Raw genomic sequence first — 17,364 nt, forward strand, 5'->3', positions numbered from 1 at the left:
CTACGAGAGTGGTACACGTGAGTGGGGCTCTAACCCAACGCCCCCGAGCCTGCACAATGACTCTGACTTTCACTGGAGGACACTTTCAGCAGTTATCTACCCTCGGAGCCAATCGTACGTCTGTGCAAGCACCCAAATCTAATTTTCGAGTTGCAGGCGAGGCAAAAAAAAGGTTGAGGAAGGAGGGTTAATTCGCACTGTCTCACATTTTGAGGCTGCCACAGCGCTATCGAATTCTGTTTTGCCAATACTGGGACATATATTTCCTCACAGCAGTAGGAAATCCATCTTCATGCCCGGATGGTCTTTTGATGCATCGCAAGCGCCAGAGAGAGAGACAGTGAGAGATAGATGTTGAATACTGTAAGAAAGAATCTAGAGACTGTTGTATTGGAAAAGACCATAGTATATGAATCCAGAGAAAATTAATTATGCTTTCTTTAAAAACTCTCTCACCCTTAATATCTGCAGGGTTAAGCTTTATACTTATTAGTGTACATTTGCATACAAATTTCTGTACACCATAAAATAACACATGGGAACTTTAACCAGTGTACACAATTTTATGAAAGATTTTGCCTGGTACAGGAGACTATTGACCTTGCAATAAAATCATGCAGCACTTAACACTTGTGATAAATCAAAATATTATATACAGAACACACAGCTTCTTTTCCAATGTAAGTCCAAATGTTTAAAACAGCTGCATTATCCCATCCCACATCGACGTGTGACCAGTTACAGCCTCTTTTTCAAGCTGATGTGCTGTTAAATTACATCTAGGAAGTACTGAATAAAAAACAGAGATGATGGTGGGTCAGCAACGTTGTTCTATATATGTAATAAGTTGTCATTACTCTCCATTGAACTGACTGATGATTCTTAATTGTACAGCAGAAAATGGTTACAAACCATGCCCAGCACAGTTTTCTACACACAATTAGCCAATCAGTGCAACAGTGCTGTTTGGTGGGATGACAAATTGGTGTAATTGGTCATGAGTTCACACTAGTGCAGTAACTGTTTGACCCTGCAGTGGAAAAAAGCCTTAAACTGTTTTGAGGACATCATGTCCAGGTGGAACATGCCACACATACACCAATCCCTCCCAGCACTGATAGTATTGTGTGATGGGGGAGACCTAGCTAATGAGCGGATATGTGACTAGATATATATAAATATATATATGCTGGGAGGGTAAAGGCATGAACAAAAACTTCTTCCAAATAACATGAAGACAGCCACCACATCTTTTTGAATTGCCACTACCAAATGTCATTAGACTCAGAGTGAGCTTGGAAGAGAACATTAACTGCCAGTTCTGTTGTGTTATGGCTGCATCTACTTGCTACTATCGTCGTGCTAATATACCTTGCTCTTTTTGGGTGGGCCATCCTACCAAACCAGAAAGAGCAAGGTATATTAAACCTATTTCTTAATTTTTTGTATAAGTATTAAACCAATTTTAACAATTTTATCTAGTGAAATTGTCTCATGCTATTGACATATTTTTTTCTTGTAGGGCAGTGTAGCCCTACAGTGGGAAAATACAGATTTACATACATCCAAGATAAAAAAGGAAATCTTTCCATTCTAATCCTGAGGAACGCATTCACACGTCAGCAACAGAAGAAAACATCAAAGTGTTTGAAACTAAATTACATCAGTACTGCATTCAATTTTACACAAAAAAACCCACCAAAAATCATTCAGCAAAAGCAACATTTTGGTTTGGCAATGTGCCACAACATCATAGATCTCACCTGTGTGACTTTCTCAGTGACGTTGTGCGTACGGTCTTTGACCTTGGGAGCAATAATGGTCTTCTCAGAGGCAGGAGGTGAGGGGACTTTCTTGTCGTTATTGGTCTCAGAGAAGTTGAGCGCAATGAGGGGGATCTTGTTAATAGTACTGTATTTGTTCAGATTGGAATCTGAAGTGGAGCCCAGCAGACTGGATTTGAGATGGTTAAAAGGACCTGAAGGACAGAAAGCAGCTCAATTAGAAACACTCTTAAAAGGCACTGAGATGCAGCTCATTAAACGACATAGCCTCTTAAAGTATGCTTTTCCTGTACAAGCTGCACAGTGCCTAATGAATGGTGCTGAATGGAAATTTAATGTTGCACTAGAACAAACAACAGTGAAGCGCAGCATGGCACCATGTAATTTAAAAGCTTTACAAGATTGAAAAGATACATTTATTCCACATAAAAATACAAATCATGTTGACATGTTTCATGTGTTCATGGCTTTAAAATGGCATACATGGTTTTGACAAATAAAGATCAAGTGAGAGTAGTCAAACTCCAACTGGGGGAAATATGTGGGGAAAAGAGAATTTTTAAAGAGGAAAAATGGTAGGATTGATTTGCAAGAAACAGCAGATACAGAGCATTCACATGTAGCATTGATTTCCTGTCAGACTGCAGGCTAAGAACACATCAATCTCATGCGAGGAAGTAGTATGGGGAGGGGGAACTTCCTCCAGTCAATCAGAGCTTAGAGCAAACCATCACTCGGAGACCTAGTTAACAACTTCAAACCTAAGGTACATTCACCAGGCTCATTAGGCCTCAGTAGGCTCATTCACCACCATCCCCTACAACCCCCACACTAGAACAGAATGTCCTCAGACACATCCTAGTTACTCCATGTACTGTATTGGCATTATTGTACCAACAGTACACCTGAATGAACAAAGGGATTGATGTTAAGTTGAGAAGTGAAATCAAGCAGAAACTGTGGAATGGTTCCCTGCAGACTTTGACTGGGGCCTCCCCTCTCAACCCTTCCTGCAAAGACTGCAAGAAAGTCTTTGTATTTTCTTTTGTTCAACCAATCCAGCCTTTTTAAATCTGCAAATACAGTCTAGCATTGGGTGCTGGGATGATTTAAGATTGAGCCTGTTATCACTGAGAGAGTTTTACTGGAGTTATACTGCTTGGTGAAATGGCACCACTAATTGCCAAACTGTCCTGCTTTAAATACATGCAACAAGCAGTCCAAGACAGTAAAGCATTCCATCATAACATACTGTTACCTTTCAGACTGCGGCCATGGTCTGGAATGCAGGAGAACAGTCAAAAGTTATTAGAGGAACCAGATTCAGATTAGGTCCAACATTCAACCAAACTGCATTTAGGTTAATCTTATAGTCTGAGGCAGCAATATGCTTGCAGATTATTCAAAAATACATTAGTGAACACTTAACACTTGCCAGACTAAAGACTGGCCTGCATTATTTATGAAAACTATTTATGCAAATGATTATTTGTTTTTATCACCTAAATGCCTTAATTCCACAGAAAGTCTATCTGGAATGCCTAGGATTGTAATAATGATTAACAAACAATATCTGTAACCAAAATGGATCCATATTTGCATTTTAGGGCACTGTTATAGCTATTTTTTCTCTGAGTGTCCAAATCAGAAAATTTAATTCAAGGGTGATTTTGAAGGCACTACAACCTCCCACAATGCATTCATAATTTCTAGTGAACACCGTAGATCACTACATCAGCTGAAGGTATACGAAAATGCACTGTGAGTTTCTTGTTACTAAGCAACAGATGTCACTAAGTTTCTGGTGGACGCTCAGTACAGTAAAAACAAAGATACTACATGTTTACTGCCTGTTGCTCTTCATACAGCAAAAACACTGAATGGTAACTGCACGTTACTGCAATTATGGACCAAGAATTAAATGTCTAGACAACTCAGTGTACTTTTCCCCCCAGACCTTGTACCCTGCATTTTTGAAAACAATTTTCGAACAACTTTGGCTATGAATAAGAAGCAAACCTCAGTCTCACTTGCGTAACTGTTTGGTTTGTTTATGTAACTGGTGAATCCTTACACAGGTTAATGATAAAGTTCCCAAAATAATTTAATGATACATGCATTTTTAATGCTACTTATTATGCTAAATAGCTCGCCCCTATACACTAATGAGGGAGTAAGGATCCATTTCAGTCACAGCCAATATATTGTGCAGCCCTGGACATAATCTATATATAAGAAACAACATTACAGGGCAATATGTGAATGCTTTATGACCTGTATAAACACATTTATGCAACCTTCATTTCTGTCGCTAAACTATGTTAAAGCCCCAAATAGGAGTTTCTTATTTATCTTATAATCAATCTACACACTACATTTCTACATTGTTTTAGTTTTTATTTATTCTGATTTTGCATTTAATCTGTTTACTATTTTATTAAGTATGGCATATGCATCAAGAAACACTTAGTCTATATATTCATACACTTGAGATCAGTCTCCAAAACCCAGATTAGGCCTAAGCCTAAACTAAAAAGAACTTCTAATGGTGATTCACAACTGGCACTGCAGCTTGGCTCAAGACTTAGTTTAATCCTTGTCTGGGGAACTGACCCTTGGTAAAAAAAACAAAAAACAAAAAAAAAACATATATATATATATATATATATATATATATATATATATATATATATATATATATATATGATTTGTCATATTTCAGTCTTGCAGATCAAGCTAAATAATAAATCAAATACATGCATTTATACCCAAAGATCTGTGCTACTGTAGCTCCATTGCATCTTAACAAGGCAGCAGAGGTCTCTTTTTCAGAGTAAAAATGTAATAGGATTTATTTACCTTCACTGGCGTGCCTGTCCCTGAAATGCCGCTTGGAGTTGCTGAGGCCTTCAATGTCATGCACAGATGAGGCCCGTCTTCTGCTACATACACTGTCTCTGGAGATGGACTGGGCCAAGCAGGCAGTGGACTGGGCCTGAGATGGGCTAGGACGGTCCCACAGCTGCTTGGGGGATGAGTGGTCAAGTGGTCCAGACACACTTACAGGGGAGGAGTGGGGACTGGAGCTGATTAGGGCTCGCGTGTCGTTGGCATCGGCTGGGCTGCAGCTGTCCTTGGTGGGCGACTGGAAGTCCCTCAAGGCCACTGAGTCATCGCTGGCTCTCGGGGAGTCCACCATCACTGTGTCAGGGTCCTCTTGGGGCAAAGTCTGCTTGCTGGAACCCAGCAGGTTCAGTGACGGCAGACGGAACCTGAAGAATCTCCCTTTTCCTAAAGGAGACAAGGTCAAAAAATATGTAGGCAATTTCAAGAGGTGTAGCTTGCAGCTTTTGTGCATTCTGTGCAATCACCTTGAAAGAAATGGAGATGGATTTTAACAATTGCAGCGGAAAGTAGGTTTTTCATATGGAGATGGAACAATGGGCAAATGTCCTTGGCTCTCGCCTGGAATACATTCTATTTCTTCATAAAGAAAGATATGAAACCAAAAAATAGGTGGCCAAAGCACAGAAGCACAATGCATCCCTCTGCAGTGTCTCTTAAGCTTTCAGTTTGCACATTTCCAATAAAAGACATAAAGAGAACAAAGATTTACACTGCACAAAGAGATTTATTTAATAAGAAACTGGAATCTGAATCACATTAATTCACATCATTCTCAAAGTACGAGACATTTTCTCTTTCTTGAAATAGAAAGTCATGCATAAGATTGGTCTAGTGAGATAGAGGTGAGAGGGCTTATATTTCTAAAGATCTTCACAGAGAACAAATCTGATTAGCCCACCTCGAGTCACCTTAAAGGGGTTTCAAAGGGGAGAAACCCCTCACTACACAATCACAGTTATACACTACAGCTAAATGAAGCATATTTATTCTCATGGGAATGAAAAGGCTAGATTGAATTTGCAGGTGCATGCTGAGCATCAAAGGGCCTTCAGAGAAGCAAAAGTAAGTGAACTAAAGTCTAACACAATCTCCTCAGCATCCAATTATACACGTCTGGCTGGGCTTTGCTCCTAATTCTGCCCTTACTCCTGATGCTTTTAGCAGCTAGTTTTAATTAAGGGTTTCCTTTTAATTTGGGTTTTTGTTAATCAAGACATGATCAAACAAAAACACCAACTCCCATGGTATTGAATGTTCCCTATGTGTCGCCACTTTGAAGACTGCTGCATTCATCATTTTGTTGATATTGGAAAAATGTATTGACTAAGGCACCCTCTGGAGATTTTTAATAGGGCTTTGCATTCTTTAAAGAAAAACCCAGAAAGAGTTGAAGAAACAGAGCCTACTTTATATGAATAGCTGATCCCAGCATTTCAGCTACAGCCTGTGGAAATGTGAAGCTTTTAAGTAGGTGAAAGCAGTCTGTCCCTGTGTAGATCTGAGTCTAGTTTCGAGTATAGGCTAGAGCATAGACACTGTTGTATAATCAGCCCCCCCTGTGTGAGTGATGCCTGTCGTTTTCCTTACAAATCACACCTACAAAACAAAGTGGGAATGAAACCAAGGAAAGTAGAGCTAAAGCTAACACCACTGTCTACAGACCTTATTTGAGGAAAGCTCTCCGAGCAGGTGTATAGCCAGGACTTTCTGCTGTCTCTTCACTGTCACTGTCATTTCACCCAATCAGATACCAGTCTTATTAATTCCAAAATTGACATTTCATGTCATTGGATGTCCTTGCAGACCTCAAGGCATCTGGTACTGAGACTTACTTGAGCCTAGATCATCACCCCTTAATGCCATAGACTTTTATATTGATAGAGCTTGGGAAGGTACGTCACATCGTGCTGCATTATGGGATCGTTCTGCCATGTTGGAAGAATTTGTTTTTTGTTTACATGCTGAAGGTACTCATCTCAACTAACTCAAGTGGGTTTTCAAACAACTATATAATGGTAAAATTAGCTTTATTGGCGTCCTGATCCACACAAGCTCCCAAACAACGAGGGGAGTAATGATGTGCATTTGTTAATGTTACCTGCTTTTTCCTTCACAGACTTAGCTAGACTCTCCTAGCAGGTGTGAGTCTTAAGTGCCTGTTCCTTCAATTAGTTTAAGCCACTCGAAGCCCATGTACAGCTTACGAATGGTTATTTTCTTCAGTTACATTAACTTACTGCTGTATTTCACTCAGCCACTGGCATATCTGAAGATACAGAGGATTCATACAATCTTTGATTTAACTGTGCTGTATATCACATGGTTTTGTCATATTTCACTTAAAGGAGATTTTTTGGCAAACCCTGCTTGCCTTGCCTGGCTAATTAGCAAACTAATGACACGATTGCTGTGCTGTGCAATTTTAAAGCCCACAAAATCCATTTTAGATCTCATGAATCTTACGTTTACAAAGAAGAGACAATCAATGTTAAGTCTTGTTAAAATTGTCTAAATCAATGTTAAGAGAAGCAGACAAATAAACACTAATGGTCTGGCTGTTCAGCTAATGTTGCTAGCTTGCTTATATCACCTCGGAGGTAAACTGTTAGGTTTGTTAGTCAGTAGTGGTATTATCACTGCACACCTCATGATGAAACTGACAACTGCTTCTTACTTGCCAGATTCTTTTTCCAACACCCATGAGGTGTATGTGAAGAGCTAGTTAGCTGGATCCAAACGTGATAAATCCACTAAATTATAAAGGTTTTATTCCATTAAATCTATATAATTAGGGACTAAAATGAGCTTTGTGTTGATCTGCATTCTCACTGAGATGCTTCATATGTGCTGTTGAACTAGAGCTGTATCTAAATATCTGATTAAACCTTCCTTTCTGACCTGTTTTCCTTGATTTTGATCTGATCTGTGAGTCATGTAGATCTACATGCTAGTCATCTCTGCATATGTATTTAGTGACACAATAAGCTACAGAGCTGCCAAAATTTAAAGAAAGCAGGTAGAAAAGTTAGTAGTTTTCAACTATTCCAAACCAGCCTGGACTAACTCTTCCACAATGGCAGATCTCCCATAAAGCACTGTGTTATGATGTCACATTCTTAAAGATAATTAGGATCCAAATGAGAGGTGTTAAATAATCTGTTAATTAGGCAGAGTTGTGTTCAGTTAGGGACTGAAAGAATTTCTCCTGACTGCTGCCTCTGAGGGGGTTGGATCCACTTCCATGCAGTAGTACCGTGTTGCAGCCTGGGTGGAAAAACTCCTTGGGAGGGCAGAAATGGCCGCTCAGCCACAATGACAACAAGCCCTCACAGGGCAGTACAAGAAATCTTCACTCAACAGCCATTCTGCAGTCACATGTGCTCATTTTTCAACAAGTGCTACATATGAGGCAGGTGACTCGCTCTCTCTCACATGCCCTTACACACATACATAAAGACCACCTCCACAGGCTATGGGCCAAGAATCTCATTGTCAGGATGTGACAAGCAGGACTTTTTCAGTTTCAGGGATTGCTGATTACTAACAAGGGACAGGTCATGAAAATCTTGACTGATTGTCCAGTTCACTGATAAAAGGTTTACAAAAAATTGTAGTAAACTCTTTTATTCTAGACTCTTCACTGTATTGTTTATATATCTCCCAGAGTTTCTTTGTTTTGGTTTATTGGGGGTGGGATTATGTCTGCACTGCACAGACATCCCCACCTAAACCAAAACAACATGGAATACTGCTGGATTCTATAGTGAATCACTAGTTTAGCTTTCCTACTTTGGTAAGGAGCTATATTTTCCACAAAATTAACACAGCTTTACTCTGAGTCAGCAAATATGTCATCTTGTGCAGCTGAAGGGTGTGCAGGGAGAAAAGCCAGTCTTCATCACACACCTCTGAAAGACTTTACAAAAACATACTGTTAAATATACAGGGATATACATGTTCAACAAACTTTAACCAAGAAGATTTCAAGTGTGAATTTTTTAAAGTCATGTAATAACTGAGGTAGCATTGCTAATGAGAATCTCAAATATGGCTTTGATAGATTTTTTTCAAAACTGCTTTTCTGCTTTTCACACCCTTAAAACATGGATAATGTAGACATCACAGATGGTTTCTCTGGAAGGTATGCATTTGCTGACAAATTGGTGATTTACAGCCTGACATAATCTTTAAGCCATGTGAATAGAGACCTTAAATGTGGCAACATTATCTTGTATCGTGACAAGAGACACATTTTCCAGATTCTTCAACAACTTATTTAACACACAGCAGCTTCTCAAGAGCTACAGATCCTAATGCGGGTCTGTGTGATTCCGAGTGATGCTGACAGAGGGTCATGCAGAGTGGAGCAGAGGAGGTTAATAATGTATTATGAGATATTAAACTATCATGGCCACCTCCTTTCTCTTCCTGTGTCTGTCATCCTTTCACACTCAATCAGGTCTAGCACTAAGGAGCCTCTTTATAGCCTCGATTTACTGTTATGCCAAGTGCATTACGCTCTACACTGCAATCTAAACTCCCTTATGAGTGTGCTCTCTCGTCTTGGCTGGCAAGAAAAAAAAATTGCAAGTTGGAGCTACAAATGCTGTTCTGTGCTGTTCCTGGCTGATTGGCCTGTATTTAGAAATGGTGTTCCGGCTCTGTGTTGAGCTCTAACAGGCAGATGATGAGAGCAGTGGAAATGTGCTGTTGCAGATGCTTTGTAAACCATGAAACAAAACAGCAGTAAGCTGGTTGGCTGATGCTGTTGGCTAGTTGCCTTATTGGGTCCAGCAGCAGTGTAAAATTTTAACAACATTTTAATGGGGAGCATTTCACACAATGTGTCCTTCATCCTGACCCATGACCCTAATCTAAAATCCAATCACAATCCTGACTAACACAAAACCCAACCTTGCCCTAATCAAACAAAACCCTAACCACAAGCTCAACACTAACCCTCACCTTAGCACTAAAAACCACTATAAGCACAGCATTAACCACTGCAAGAGGCGCTCAATAGTGTTTCCTGGAGAAGTGTGTGTCATATGTAATGTGCAGCAGGAGCACACACACGAGTCACTCTGCCCCACCACATTCAGTTTCCTTGTTTCCCTACTACACCGACTTGTAATCCACAAGCAAAAATCACAACGCCGCATTTTAGCGGATATAGCAGAAACTGCTGCTCAAAAAGTGACCGTGACCACAGAGAGGAAAATATACAGTAGTGTGCAAGAGTCAGATACAACCTACATTTATTTAATTGTCAGTCAAAACTTTAGGTGCAGGTTTTTAAGGAGGTATTTCTTAGGAGATTAGATATAAGATAATCCACTTGCAAAAGAAGAGGGAAATTCAAAGGAAAATAAGCAAAAAAAACAAGAGTTTCCAAAAATAGAGTTCAAAAAATGATGAAATGATACAGAGAAATTGGGACTTCTTACAACCATGCAAGACCTAGTAGACCTCCAAAACTGTCAAAGCTGTCACCATCAGATGAACAGTTCTTAAAGCTTTCATTTTTGAGAGAGAGGAGAAAATGAAGCTCCACCCTTGCTTCAGGCCATAGGTGTTTCTGTCCATTTTTCTACTTCCAAGAAAACCCGGAAAAGAAAATAGACAAAAAAGAAGAAAAATTTCCAATAACACAAAAAAGCTGCTGGTGTTCTCAGAACACTGACCTCAACATCATTGTGCTCAATTAATGAGTTTGGCATTACTCTGAACATAAGAAGCAGAAAATGCAACCAAAGACTGAACACTGGAGATGCAGGAAGATATACCTGCAGGTTTCTTTAAAAAAATGATAGCAGGCCTCTAAATCACATTAAGTATATGTTCTCTGTTTTTCCCTCACACTGAAAAAGGAATAATTTGTACTGCTGTTTTGCCATTTTGACAGGAAAAAAATAGTGTGACTTTTGCACAGTACTGTATAAAGTCTTTTACACTAAGACTGTGTATGCTAACAGTAAGACTGTATGTAAGACTGTACCTATATGCTGCAGCATGTGTTTACTCCATTTTAAAAGGTCACACCATTATTAGTTAGAAAGCTTATGGTATCGATTTACATGTAAATGAATTTCATGCAATGTTCTTATCCCTGCTCTGCATAATAGAATTTCTCTATAGCCTGGGAGACTGAAGTGGAGGTGCAGTTATTTCTGCAAGCACAAGAACCTGAGGGATTACTCTACATTATTTACACTCTTCCATTTGTTGCTATGATATAGGAAAAATGTATAGACGTAATTACTTTTTCATTGCTCTCTAAGTGACTTTTCAATGAGCCTGAATTTGCCATATGGATATTCTTTCAAAATGAGCGTACGGCATTAAATGAGGGGGCATTAAACAAGGCAGATATATGTGTGTGAAGTCAGGGCTGTAATGAGCTGTCATGCTACATGCTTATCTCTCACGCCTTTGCTGTCCTTTCTTCATCCTCTGAGGAGACCTCAGCTGTAGGAGCAAGCAGTCAGCTTTGATTAAGACTGTCAAGATCTATACAGATCAACACACACACAAGCACACATACACAATAGGGCTCGACTAATGTATCACTTGGCCTATGATACTGACTGATAAATACTATGAAGAGAGATGAAAAATATGATGAAAAATATTTTCTATGATGAAAAATAAGACAAAAAAGAGCTAATGGACCCTTTAACACTTATACCATATGTGAAGCAGTAGGAAAAACATTAACGCAGTGGTGGAATTTATGAATGAGAATGTAGAGGAATCACTTATTTTTACATTCTTTATGAGTTTTCCACAAGAAATGTAATTTGTTTGGTGGAGCAGTTTTCATTTAATAGAGTAAGGAACTATAAACGTTAAGCATAGAAAACCATCAAAACATACTGATCAACACAATCGGCACACATAACCCTGCAGCAAGTCCACACAGTTCACTGGCTAATTTATTTAATGTTAGATAACTAAGGCACCGCCAATAGTTTTTATTTCAGTTATGGTTAATGCCACACATTCTTAAAAAATAAAAAAAATCAAAAGCAATGCTGTCTCTACTGCCACTGCACTAGTGCTTACTCAAGTAATAATTGCTTTGTATTCTCAACATCTATGTAGTATGATTTACTTCTTCTGCGAAAAAGCAATATTGTTCATGTGATTGATGCCGCAAACATTAAAGAAAAAAAAGTCAAAGGAGGGGTCCACCTCCATCACCCCTGGCTGGTCAGAAGCTTGGCCTGTATAAGTATAAGAGGTTTTTTTATGACCCGAAATCTTGAACTTAACCTGCCCTGGAGCAGGTCAGGCATGCCGCATAATTTGATATGGTGATCTATTCTGAAATGAAGTGACTCACCATCGTGAAACAGAAAATCCAGGGTAAGACCTAACTAACCATAAAGGTAGCTGGCTAAGCAAGAAATCCTGCTTTGAGAGACAGGCTCCTGAGTTACCTTATACTCAGGAGTCTGGCTAACTAGTGTTTTTTAGAATTATTATATTTTTATTTTTCAGTAAAGCCAACTTATTGACCAGATCTACAACTTCCCTGAGTTCCTTGAAGAAACCCTCCCCGACACTACAATATGATGAAACTCCACAGAGTTGAGCCACCAGCTTCAATACTGTGTCATCCTTTCAGGTGAGCTGATAAGTTTGTGGTATTACCTGAGCATCTTAATTCACACTTACATTCCTTGCAAATGGCAAAGGTCTTGTCTATCTGTTACTTTTTCTAAATGTTTCTACACCTGTGATGTGTTATCAGCAGGAAAGAGTAAAAATTAATATTCTTGCCTGCTACTACTCGGACAATTGGTAGACTGCTGCTACATGGTTAAGTGCTTTAATCAGAAAGGATATATTTACCTTATATCTAATCTTTGCTTTAATGTGAACACAAGCACGCTAGCAAGGCTTTATTTGGCAAACTGCAACAAGCTTACACTGCATGCCTTTACCTACAGTGTAGAAGTGTACAGACAGGAATCATGCAGATAATGTTGGAAAAGGTGTGAAAATGCATCAATGTTTATGCGGCACATCAATGACATCAGATTGTTTTCTGTTTGGTTGATACATCAATACAGTTTAATGGATTGTTACATTAACATTGTTACATTCACACATGTTCAATACATGTAACTTGGCAGGGGAAATGACAACAAACCACATGAATTTGTAATTGTACTGTATTGAACCACACTGCCCTGTGGAAAAGTGCCAAATCATATTTGACAGTTCACTGTTGACCATATTAAATCATTTCACATTTTTTTAGTTTTTTTTTGAGTTTTAGTTTTTGGCTCATTATTATTGTTGTTCACAAACCTTTCATATCAATTAGGCCGTAACACATACACACATACACACAAAATAACCAACGGATACGAAAGTGTTTTCACGGTAATTCACACAGAATTGTACACGTTCGTGCAGAAATGCACATACACATACACAGTGAGCAAAAACACACTGCAGTGTGAAGCATAGCTGTGGTGTGCTTTGCGCAGACTGACGCCTTGCTTTAACGCCTCCAATCAGGGCTCAGTCATGATGCCTTGTTGACATTCACTCCCAAAAAGACCCAAGAGCACTACAGCTTGGGAAGCCTGCTGCGATTTTGCCCAGAATTAAATACACACACACACACACACACACAGAGCTAAAAATAGCAACTGCCCCAAAGAACATGCCACACTGAGAGTGGAATTCCAGAAATGACGAAGTCAACTGTGAGCAAAGCAATGATAAACGGTTAAAAAGCCTGAGGCTGCGAAGATATGCAACATCATCCTTCTCCCCATCCTCACTGCAGTCCTCTCTGCTCTCATAAGGAAGCAGAAACAGGGGACACTATACTCGCCCGATGATGGAGGTAAATTGTGGATAAACAGTGAGTTTCAACTGCTGAAATATTAGTATGAGGTTAGATTATGTAAAAATATGCTGATATCATGGCACAGGACCAGTGCCACAATGCAGTTTTGTCATATGTTATGCATGATTATAACTTTAAAAAAAATAAATTATCGAAATATTGGAGCCTCTACTCCTTTGGGAAGGCTTTCCACAAGATGTTGTAACATTTCTGTGAGGATTTGATTGCAGTCAGCCAGAAGAGCATTAGTGAGCTCAGGTACTGATGTTGGATGACTAGTTCTGGATCACAATCGTCATTAAAATCAATCTAAAGATATTGGATAAAGCTCCGTCATGCCAAACTATACAGTTCCACTGCTCCACAGCCCAATGCTGGGGGGCTTTATACCCCTCTAGCTGACATTTGGCATTGGGCTTGGCTCATGTGTGGCTGTTCCAGAATGTCCCATTCTACTGGCAACTTTTCTGTGTAGATTAGACAAGCTGTGTATGCACAATGGAACACCTGTGTCAGCACGGGGTGCACCTTAAAATAGCTGAATTCACAAATTACAAGGCGTGTCCGAATACTTTGGACATACAGTATAGCACCAATTTTTTCCTCACAAAGGAAAAAAACTGTGTCTGACACCCACTGTCCCAGGTCCAGAAACTGCACCCATGGCCCAAATTCAGCACCCGTTTTTTGGCCATCTGATCTGCACGTGCCAAGGCGAAGCTGTGAATTCAGCACCAGCTGGATCCTCATCAGCAGGAGCAGCTGCGGTTTCTCGTCTTCCTCCCTCAGAGGGGACAAAAACCAGCGCACCCCAAAGGCAAGTGAAATTGAGGGAGCAATGACATCTCTCACTTCCTTTTTCACAGACTCTGAGACAAAAGTCGCACCAGAAAAATGATACTGATTGCCATCAGAGACAGCAAGTCCCTTCTGCTACCACTAGCAAACCTTGGTGAGCCAAAACACTACTTTATTTTTCACTCTTTTTTATATTTGGCTCGAAGAACTTCAGAGATCTTTCACTCTTCCAAAAATGAACCTGCTAATAAACAGTTCCCTCCTGGGAAAATCACACCATTCTCATGTGTTGCGTTTCTGTGCCCTTGCTGGCACATGTCCTCACACTTCTCTAGCTAGGTCATTCATATTTTATGCAGTAGATTTATAGAATGGAATTATTTCTGTGTGTGTTGCCTTCGCTCTATAATGTAACGTGTTAAATATTTAGAGCTACTATATCTTGCGACATTGAGATACGTGATATTTATCATACACCATTATGATCAGCATCCCTATAGATGCCAAATTGCCAAAGCAGAAGGAAACACAGCAATTGATTTGTAGTGATTTAGGCGTTAGATTGGGTTGGGTTGGGTTGTGAGCACACACTGTGACACGGTGCTTTAATTCCGCTTTCCCACCCAGAGCAACGGAAAGATCAGCCAAGGTGACTTACAGTATGTTCACTGGGGAAACAAAAAGAATACATCATCTGAGTTAATCTTGTTCTCTGGCACGACAACTAATTCTCCTCACGCAGATGAGCATGCCTAATCCTTTATTAGTACTGAAGCCAATTCTGCAATTGCTTGTGTATTGAGCAAGGAGGGGAGGATGACAGCTCTGTCCCTGTCTCTCCCTGTGCAGCCTCTCTGAAAGCCTCCTGTCCAATTAGCACGCTCCAGCGCTGACCTCCTGTTGTGCCGCAGTACACTGGGCCACGCTGCCTGTGCTTTACACCGGCTCAGTGAGCCCCATCCAGCAGGTTCTGACCCAAGGGAGCGCCTGACAGGCCCCGGCATAACAGCTGCATTAACACGAGAGAGTGATTCAGCTGTGAAGGACTCGCCAGGGAACACACCTATGGTCCAAGCGAAAGCACCCTTCTGCACATTACTGGGTGACATCTTAATAAAGATTGGTTGAGGCTGAGGCTACAAAAAAGATAATGGCACAATTAGGGTAGAATGCGGTGTCAGCAGAGTGTTCACTAAGCCTATTAGCACTGTAAAGTGCTGGACAAAAGCAAAGCCACTCTTGCTGTGGTAACATTGTCTTCTGATGTCTAATCCTTTAACCTCAGGCACCCTGAGTGTGACAAAGTCCTTATATACACTGCACCATATACACTACACTAATGGGCTAAATCATCTCATACTGATAAGTGAGGACAGTTTTCCATTCTTAAAACAGATGTGTTAAAAACACCTTCTTTTTAACACATCTGTATATCCAGCTAAGGACAACACATTTTGTGTTACTTTTAACACATACCTAACACAATATGACAAAAATGTGTTAAAATACATAATACAAAAAGGTGCGGTTAACTGACGCATCATTTTTCAGAGTGTACGTAACCCTTCAAACCCCAAATTGCTCTTCAGTTCCTTACTCTCATCTGATTAGTTACATTAGTTACAGTTGACGAACTAGTTTGAGGAATGAAAACAAAAATCGGTATTTAGCTAAGAACAAAAATGCAAAACGTAATCATGCCTTATTGTTCTGGAACAGAACTGTCTCTTTTTAGTTAACTCTTTACGGCCGACGTGGCTATTTCTGCTGTTCAATCTGGTTTTCTCTGTTAATCAGGTGATGTCTCAGTGCTGTTGCATTTATTTGATGTGCAGAGAACATTGCAGAAAATCTGTTTCTTTAATTTCTGTCACAAACTCTCTTTTTAAACAAGAAAACACATTAATAGGAATAGTCACACATAAGAAGTGTTTCATCGTTCTGATTAAACAAAACAATAATTAGTGCTTACCAGATATGATTTATGCTCTGAATGAGGTTGTACGTTTGTTAAAAAAAATCACAATGCATTCAACAGCAAAGGAAGCCTCATGCTTGCACGCTTTGTAGCTCCTCTGGCAAAACATTTATTTGAGTTAAACGTGGAGGAATGCATTAGAATAGATCACTGATACATGTTTTAAAAGGGTTAATAACCTTTTTCCCCCGTTGACCACTAGCTTATTATTTGTACTTAACTTCCAATCTCCCAAATGTTCTTGGATCAGAATAATGTCTTATATGATTTCATTCATTCTGTGAATATTTTTGGTATATTTCAATTCTGTATTTATTTTGTTAAGATTATTTGGCATAAATACAGTATTTTTTGCTTAAATTATAGATTTACTTAATAATTGCCACCTATGAATAGAGAATAGGTCTGGATGTCTGAATGTGCTTTTTCTGTACTCTCACATGATTTTGTTTGTATCACCTTTTGTGATGTGAGAAACCATTTAGCCATGTAGCATGTCTATGCATTTCCAAAAAGAGAATTTGCTAACTCTGTTGACTATGTGTAATGTTGCATTTGGGCTTATTTTGAGCACACCAGCCTTCAGGAAATTATCATAGGCTTCAGTAAATTATTTCATAGCTATATATAGGAACAGCTTACACCTATTCTATTACCTGTGTGTGTGTGTGTGCTGACACGTCCTTATCTATGCAAACAACCGCCGGGTCTAAAAGCTTTTTAACCCTGCTATTTTATTATATTAGGCCTGTTCTGATTGGCTACATTAGAGTTAGAATTCAAAAAAGGAAATTAAAATATTGAGAGTGAAACAATGGATTTGTAATATTCCATTACTTACCAATAATTCTTAGTAGTTCATGAAAACGATGTCTAAAGATTAATAGCAGAATGATCCTAGGGTTCAAGGGACTGGACTTCATAGACCTAATTTCAGAATTCCATTTAAATACACTCTGGCCCCATTAGTTAAAAGCTCAAGTAGAAGTATGAAAACAGTTTGGTTAAAGGTATGAAAAAGCCTGAAA

General features: G+C 39.4%; 1 protein-coding gene across 1 annotated transcript in view; it reads right to left on the minus strand.

Moving 5' to 3' along the window:
- Positions 1–17,364, minus strand: part of LOC118806392 (potassium voltage-gated channel subfamily H member 7-like) — a 70,481-nt gene that overhangs the window by 27,642 nt on the left and 25,475 nt on the right. Inside the window, exons 4-5 of the mRNA XM_036567809.1 lie at positions 4,644–5,069; positions 1,764–1,978 (exon numbers count right to left, since the gene is read on the minus strand). Of these exons, the coding sequence (XP_036423702.1) occupies positions 1,764–1,978; positions 4,644–5,069 (641 nt within the window). The remainder of the gene's footprint in view (positions 1–1,763; positions 1,979–4,643; positions 5,070–17,364) is intronic.

This window comes from Colossoma macropomum, unplaced genomic scaffold (genome assembly GCF_904425465.1).
Source record: "Colossoma macropomum unplaced genomic scaffold, Colossoma_macropomum, whole genome shotgun sequence".
NCBI lineage: Eukaryota > Metazoa > Chordata > Actinopteri > Characiformes > Serrasalmidae > Colossoma > Colossoma macropomum.